The 7,641-nt window shown below is 38.6% G+C and overlaps 2 protein-coding genes across 2 annotated transcripts; both read right to left on the bottom strand.

The window, feature by feature from the left end:
• Positions 1 to 1,970: 1,970 nt before the first annotated feature.
• Positions 1,971 to 4,702, bottom strand: LOC142225249 (uncharacterized). The gene is made up of 3 exons (XM_075295023.1): positions 4,019 to 4,702; positions 2,166 to 3,971; positions 1,971 to 2,060 (listed from the first exon to the last, which is right to left on the bottom strand). The coding sequence occupies exons 1-3, from the start codon at positions 4,700 to 4,702 to the stop codon at positions 1,971 to 1,973; spliced, it is 2,580 nt and encodes an 859-aa protein (XP_075151138.1).
• Positions 4,703 to 4,750: 48 nt separating this feature from the next.
• Positions 4,751 to 7,280, bottom strand: LOC142225248 (uncharacterized). The gene is made up of 2 exons (XM_075295022.1): positions 4,906 to 7,280; positions 4,751 to 4,856 (listed from the first exon to the last, which is right to left on the bottom strand). Exons 1-2 carry the CDS (start codon positions 7,278 to 7,280, stop codon positions 4,751 to 4,753), a joined length of 2,481 nt encoding a protein of 826 aa, XP_075151137.1.
• Between the last annotated feature and the right edge of the window lie 361 nt (positions 7,281 to 7,641).

Here is a 7,641-nt window from a genome sequence, read left to right as displayed (position 1 = left end):
GGCTGAATATTTTGGTCGGTCTAATATTTTTCTAAACGAATTACATACTGCGGAACGGTAGTTATTTCCATAATACAGACAATTATACATTTTAAATAGCTTCGAGCAAAAATGTTCGTGAGAAATATTTTTTAAGCATTGCAATAATCAGATAAGGATCAGTAATTTAATATTACAATTTTTGTTTTCTGTGCAATTTTTTTTTTGTAGTCTATCATCATTATTAGCAATTTTTGTTTTTCTCTTAAAAAGTCATCTTACACTAATGTTTCACATTAAATAGATCAAAACATTTGATTACCTAAAAAGCACATGCAAACCAATTTTTTTTCATTTGCAAACCATAGTCGAAATAAAACAATCTAACAATTCATATGTTTGTTTATTGGCATCAATAACAATTGTAGCTCATTGGTTACGATAAACCAAAATAGAAAAAAAACGTTGGCAATTCACTATCAATTACAATTCAATATTTGCTCTTTTTTCGGTTTACAATAAAACAATAAATTTTGGTTGCATTATTTATTTTAGCGGGATATTGGTAATTTTTAATAATTGCTCTTCCGAAAATGAAATCAATTAGGTTCGTTTTTTTTTCATTTTCTTTACGAAAAATACATTAATGCGATAAAGGGGCCACGTAAGTTTATAAATAAATTCGTTTTATTTTGTTTTTATATGTGGAAATCTCTGTGTACAATTCCGGGGTATACTGGAATGGACTGTATAATTAATATGATGCTCCCAGAATCATAAAAAGAAACAGAAATAAAAGACACTAGATATTTCAGTTTGATTTGCAATTGTTTTATTGTGGGTGGCAGCGGCTTACCCTTTTGGTTGTCTGTGCACAAGTGAATTTTGCAAGTCAAAAACTAAATTTTCAAAGGGTCAGACATTGTTATTTAGAACAAAACAACAATTAATTTTATCCAAAAGATGAAAAGGACAAATATGTTTAGGTGCATTGAGTAAAAGCTTTCCCCGTGAAGCGGGGAAAGATTTCAGGGTTACCGCTTAGCTAATATTAATTCAAACAATTTTATAACTTTCTAATTTATTCATATACAATAATTTTGGAATTCAATTCAAGTTTAAAAAAATTCAGGTTGTGATTTGGGTATATGTTGTTGTTGGAACGGAGTTCAACATTCCGCCCCCCTTGCTTGTATGCAACTTAATATCGACAAGGTCCAGATATTATCCATCCAAATCTGGAGCTTTGGGCAATAGGCATGTCCGATGAAGTCTGTATCAAACCAGGTAGTATTATTTTGGATAATTGATCATTGGCGATGCTGATCTCGACTGTAGATGGTCTGAAAAAATGAGGATCCGCCAAATTAGTCAAATGATCGTAAACGGATTGAAGCTTTTTTTCCAATGTTGGCTGTGGGAGTGGAGTATTAAAGTGGCCTTTCACTATGCCCGTAATTTGTATTTTAGCAGCGGGGTCGTGATACGATTGCAAGCTAATGGTACAGTATTCCTTGTCATTTTGCTTAGTGGTCTGCAGACGTAAACGGTTGACCAGGGATTGCAGAATGACCGTCTGAACACCAGCAGAGTTTAGCATTAGTCTCACCCTTTCAGGTCCATGTGACGATAAAACCCTTGCTAAGGCCGTAGGCATAAAAACATGCGTATTCGACCGTCGACTCAATCTTTCATGTACCAAAGGCTCAGATCTTTGTATGCGATGCGTTGGAGTGGAACAAGTAGAGTTTCGACGACAAGAAGGTTGAGTGCTCTTCTTTGAAGTGACGTTGGAACTTTTTCGATTGAGTTTTTTTGAGGAGGATTGGTTCCCATTGCTGCTTTGCGCTTGAGAAGTGTCAACATGTAGCATGGTATGATGGTTGTGTTTACATACCATACATGTCTTCCTCGATCGGCACCACTCTCGAGTGTGGGAATAGCACAAACATTTGAAGCAGAATCCCTTCTCTTTCACTTGTTGTCGACGTTCATGCACATTCATCCGATAGAATACTCCACAATCCTTTAATATGTGTCTGTTTGAACAGACGCGACACTTCGGTAGGTTTGATAATGAGCTGTAATGTTAAATTGTTAATTTGTGAACGGATAAAAAAAAGAAAAACAAATTATGAAAATTAATTGGCAACAGGTAGAACGCATAATTTAACTAATGGACGCACAATTGCACCATTTTCGGTCCTAATCTCGGCTACGCGGACTTTCGAGTCATGGCCATGATAAACTTTAGTAACGCGTCCCAGACGCCATTCAGTTGGAGGTGAGTTGTCTTCTTTAACAACGACTAAATCTCCCTCCTTTAAGTTCTTTTGTTCAACCTTCCATTTGTATCGCCTTTGCAAATTGGATATGTATTCATTTTTCCACCTCTTCGCGAAATGTAGTTGGATAATTTTTAATCTTTTCCATCTATTGAGTAAGGATAAGTTATCCGAGTATTCTTCTGGTGCAGTTGTTAAAGCTGATCCTCTCAGGAAGTGTCCAGGCGTTAATGCAGTAAGTTCCATGGGGTCTTCGTTAATAGGAGACAAAGGCCTTGAGTTTAAAACGCTTTCAATTCGAACTAGCAGTGTTGCAAATTCCTCGTAGGTAAACTTCATATTATTTGCGACTTTCCGAAGGTGAGTTTTCATGCTTTTAACTGCGGCTTCCCATATCCCACCCATATGGGGCGCATGTGGAGGAATAAATTGCCAGGAAAATCCATGAACATTATATTTTTCGACCAAAGATTTCTCCGCAGTTTTAAGAAATATTTGGTATTCACGAGAAAGCGTACGGCTTGCTCCAACGAAGTTTGTCCCATTGTCGGAGAAAATTTTTTTCGGAAATCCTCGTCGTCCAATGAATCGGTCAAAAGTTGCCATGAAAGCATCTGTAGTTAAGTCAGAGCATGCCTCTAGATGGACGGCGCGAGTAGCGAGACAAACAAACACAGCCGCGTACCCTTTCTGTAGTTTTGCGTTTCGTAGCCTAGACGACTTTAAATCAAATGGCCCGGCAAAGTCCAAACCCGTGTTGGTAAATGGTAGCGAAAATGTACAACGCTCTTCAGGTAAAGCGGCCATTATCTGGTTTCTGACCTTGTGTTTGTACATAACGCAAGTGCAACTGTTTCTAATACAATGCCGTACAGCGTTTTTTAAACGAATAATATAAAATTCAGCACGGATTGCTCGTAACATACTTTGATGTTCGGCGTGCAGAAGCACCTTGTGTGTGAAAGTTATGAGTAATTTGCAAAAATGGGACTTCTCTGGAAGAATAATGGGGTGCCTCTCTTTGTATGGCAGTGTGGAGTTAGCCAAACGCCCATTCATTCGTAGTATTTTCTCCTTATCCAAAAACGGGTTTAGCGTTAGCAATTTGCTTTTAGCAGGAATGGGTTGTTTGTTCTCAAGTGCATAGTATTCATCAGCATAAAACCTACGTTGGGCCACTCCAATCAGTTGATTTTTAACAAATTGAATCTCCGCAGAAGTTATGGAAGTATTTCCCATTTCTAAACAATTAATTTTGCGGCATTTCCTGATAAACCGATTCACAAAACTCATCACCCGCAGAGCCCGATTAAAAGACGAAAATCTTTCCAGTATATCTTCACAATGAGTTTCAGTTTGAAACGTATTCACCCTTCTTTCTAGTTCAGGCTCCTTGAATGTAGATGATTTTGGCCAAAATTCCTGTGACTTTACGAGCCATTTTGGGCCATTCCACCAAAGAGTATTAGATCTTAGTTCAGAGGCAGTACATCCACGCGTTCCTACATCAGCTGGATTTTCATTTGTTGGCACGTGTTTCCAAGTCACGTTTCCGACATTTTCCAAAATCTCAGAAATCTTATTTGCGACGAAAGTCTTCCAGTGATGAGGAGGCTTGTCTAGCCAAGCCAACGTAATTGTCGAATCGCACCAGAGGTGTATATCATTAGTGGAAAAATTCAGATTCTGACAAATAGATTTCAAAGCCTTGAAAGTAAAACCGCCCCACAGAGTTCAAGTCTGGGCAGACTAACAGTTTTCAAAGGTGCTACACGACTTTTGGAAGCAAGTAAATAGGAAGTTCTAATATGCTCAGGAGACACTGTACATATGTAGATGCAAGCGCAATACGCCTTCTCTGAAGCGTCGCAAAACCCGTGAATTTGAATATGTTTATCGGGAGAGTAGTGAATCCATCGGGGAATTCTTATCGATTCAATGTCAGGAAAGTTTGAGATGAATAAGTTCCACTTTTCTAATGAATGTGGTTTGACCTCCTCGTCCCAGTCAGTTCCGTCGAGCCATAATTGTTGAAGAAGTATTTTCGCGACTACTACAATAGGGGCCAACCACCCAGCAGGGTCAAAGATTTTCGCCACTATGGAAAGTATTTTCCTCTTGGTCAACGGAAAACTGGGAATAAAAATGTTAGAAATACTGTAGCAGAAGTTGTCAGCCATGGCATTCCATCGAATGCCTAGCGTCTTGGTCTCGCTAGTGTCCTCAAGTTTTAGGAAATCTTCGTGAAGAAGATCCTCGGGGGCCATGTGACGCAGTAAGTCTGAATGATTGGCAGTTAACTTTTTCAGCGGAAAGCCAGCTGATTTCATTAAATCTATAAGTTCAATTAAATAAGATTCAGTTTCGGATAAAGAATGTCCTCCCGAAAGTATATCATCCACATATATCTGAGGCAACAGGGTGCGTAGACCTTCCATCTTCACTCAGTTGTAATAGTGTACGTATTGCCAAGTACGGAGCACAATTTACTCCGAACGTAACAGTTTTAAGGCAAAAGTCAGTAATTTTTTCAGTTGGAGAAGTTCGAAACAATATCCGCTGAAATTTCCGATCATCCTTATGCACATATATCTGCCTATACATTTTTTGAATGTCACCATTAAAAACGTATCTGTAAAACCGCCAACGTAACACGACATTCATTAAATCATTCTGCAATATGGGTCCAGTGTGTAAAATATCGTTCAACGAAATACCAGTTGTTGTTTTCTTTGACGCGTTAAATACCACCCTAACTTTCGTTGAAGTGCGCTCAGGTTTCACAACTGCATGATGTGGCAGATAGAAAGATAAATATTTCGAGTCGTGGCAAATTTCTGCAGAATTAGTAGGTTCCATATGATCGAGCCTTAGGTATTCCCGCAATACGTTTGTATATTCTGTTGCCAATTCCGGCGATTTTTTCAATGTTTTCTCCATATGGAGATATTGTCCCATAGCAGCTTTCCTCGAAGAACCGAGAGCTACATTAGCCCCCAGATCGCTTCGAAAAGGCAACCTTACTGAGTATTTCCCATCAGGTTGGCGAACAGTCGTATCCTTGTAAAATTGTTCACACCAAACATCACTTTCCGATAAGTTGTTTCTATTTGATGGTACTTCCTCCAACTCCCAAAATTTCCTCAGATCTTCATTAAGCGATACGAATGAAGCAAAAGAAGAGACCGATCGAGTTGTTTGAGAACCGCTTATTATCCATCCAAACTCGGTCTCCTGTGCCAAAAGATTGCCAGATATATTTTTCAAGACTCCCGATTTCAGAACGAAGGGAAGTACGTCGCTACCTATGAGCATATCAATCTGCGCAGGTCTAAAGAAGCTTGGGTCAGCTAAATCAAGCTTATCCAAATCAGACCAATCAGTTATGCGAGTTTGAGTGGATGGCATAAAGTGGTTCATATTGGAGATAACAACCGCTGTCACCCTAAGTCTGAAATTAGATTTCCGCGATTTCAAAGTCACACTGCAAAGCTTCGACGAATTTTCCAAAACTCTGCCGCCCAATCCAGATATGGTCGTGAATGCCTTTCTAGTTGGTATGGAGTACCTGTTGATAATTCTACTTGAGACAAACGATTCTTGAGATCCTTGGTCAATAAATGCTCTGATCGTAAAATTAGCTCCCATGTGTTCTAAATCGATTAACGCTGTTGGCAGAATTGTACAATCCCCCGACTGTGCAAAATTTGATTGAACATACGAAACCTGGTCCGTATATGCAGCAGCCGAAGTAGATGGATGTTCAAATTGCTGCGTGTCAACATGGAACGCCGATACCTGTGTTGGCTGCTCCTCCTGTGATCCTACCAGTCTCGACTCCGGATGTAGTAGAGTATGGTGTGATTGCTGACACTTCTGACAAAGTTTTTCACTTTTACAATCCTGAGACACATGTCCATATGACAAACAATTATCGCATATTTTGTTTTCAGAAATAAACTTCCGTCTTTGTGGAAGCTTCCATGAAATAAATTTGGGGCAAGTGCGTAAAGAATGGTCTTTCTTGCAGGCCTTACAAGGCCTAAAATTCCGCTCTGTTTTTGCGTGGTAATTTTGCGATTTTTGAGAATTTGACATTGGGTTCGATGGCTTTCTCATATCTGAAATTGATTCCAGCATGTACAGTCTTTTCGTTATGAATTCGTCAAGTTTTTCCCACGAAGGCATCTCTCTATGATCAGTTAGAGAGTTCTCCCAAGCAGCTAATGTTTCATCGGGAAGTCTCGACGACACCCAATAAACTAATATAGGGTCCCACGACAAAACAGAAATGTTGTATGTTTTAAGTATTAAGAGACAGTTGTTGATGGTGTACTGCAAATTTCGCAACCCTTTTCCTTTCTCAGTTGTAACACGTTCCGTTTCAAATATCTTCCGAAGCTGATGATTGATTAGAATCCGTTTATTCTCATAGCGTTGGGTTAATGCATCCCATGCCAAAGAGAAATTATTGTCCGTTAAGGAATACTGTTTGACAATTTGATTTGCCTCTCCCCTTGTTTTCGCCCTTAGATGAAATAGTTTCTGGGCCGGAGAGAGTTTAGGGTGTTTCAAGTATATAGCCGAGAACATGTCCCTAAAACTGGGCCATTTCTCATAACCACCGCTAAAAATCTCAGTGTCGCAAGCCGGTACCTTCAACGAGTACCCTACATCATCAGTTTTATTCCCAGCCATCTCCACTGTTCGCGACGAACTGTCCATTTTTGTTTTTTCAATATCAATTAGGTCAAGTAATGAAGCCTTACATGTCTTATAAGACCGGCAGGATTCATTAAACTTAGAGTGAATAGACTCCCTTTCGGTTTTCGAGTACTTTTCTTCAGTGGTCATTTCATCCTCATAAACTTGAGTTAACATACGCCACCGACGTTCAAGATCCTCTAGTTCAACCCTTAAACTCGATAACGTGTGTTCCGTTACATCTATTGCCGCGAAATTTGCGCAATACGTGACCAGCTGGTCAGAAAAGAAAATAAATTTCGCCGACGACATACTTATCTGGCAAGTATTACCAACCAACGAATCGGGGCAGTCACACTAATCGAATAATTCAGCCAAATTCTATGCAGAGACTTTTTATGTCAATACACACAAAAAATAATTTTCTAATTCTATCACTATATCAATTGATCCAATTAATTTTTTAATTGAAATGTCTTCAATCACGAAAATGATAGTATCAATCACAGTTTTAATTGGGCATAGAAACAATTTTTGATTAAACAATTAATTGATTGCATTATCAATTATTTTTTAATTGATTCAATTCAATTAATTTTTTTTGATTGATTCCATTAAAAATTTAATTGATGTTGATTGCAAAACTCAATCAATTAATTAATTATAAAATGTA

The sequence above is a fragment of the Haematobia irritans genome, chromosome 2, assembly GCF_050003625.1.
Source record: "Haematobia irritans isolate KBUSLIRL chromosome 2, ASM5000362v1, whole genome shotgun sequence".
In the NCBI taxonomy this organism is placed as follows: domain Eukaryota; kingdom Metazoa; phylum Arthropoda; class Insecta; order Diptera; family Muscidae; genus Haematobia; species Haematobia irritans.
The sequence above is the reverse complement of the archived record's forward strand: the minus strand, read 5'-3'. Positions and strand labels throughout refer to the sequence as shown.

Bases quoted from the DNA above. Each gene is read 5' to 3' on its own strand.
- LOC142225248 (XM_075295022.1), bottom strand. From the start codon at position 7,280: ATGTCGTCGGCGAAATTTATTTTCTTTTCTGACCAGCTGGTCACGTAT. The intron at 4,857-4,905 runs GTTTTACAGATA...ATGTATAGGCAG, and splicing joins AATGTCGTGTTACGTTGGCG to ATATATGTGCATAAGGATGA.
- LOC142225249 (XM_075295023.1), bottom strand. From the start codon at position 4,702: ATGGAAGGTCTACGCACCCTGTTGCCTCAGATATATGTGGATGATATA. The intron at 3,972-4,018 runs GTTAGTCTGCCC...TTTACTTTCAAG, and splicing joins GTGTAGCACCTTTGAAAACT to GCTTTGAAATCTATTTGTCA. The intron at 2,061-2,165 runs GTGCGTCCATTA...TTAACATTACAG, and splicing joins GGACCGAAAATGGTGCAATT to CTCATTATCAAACCTACCGA.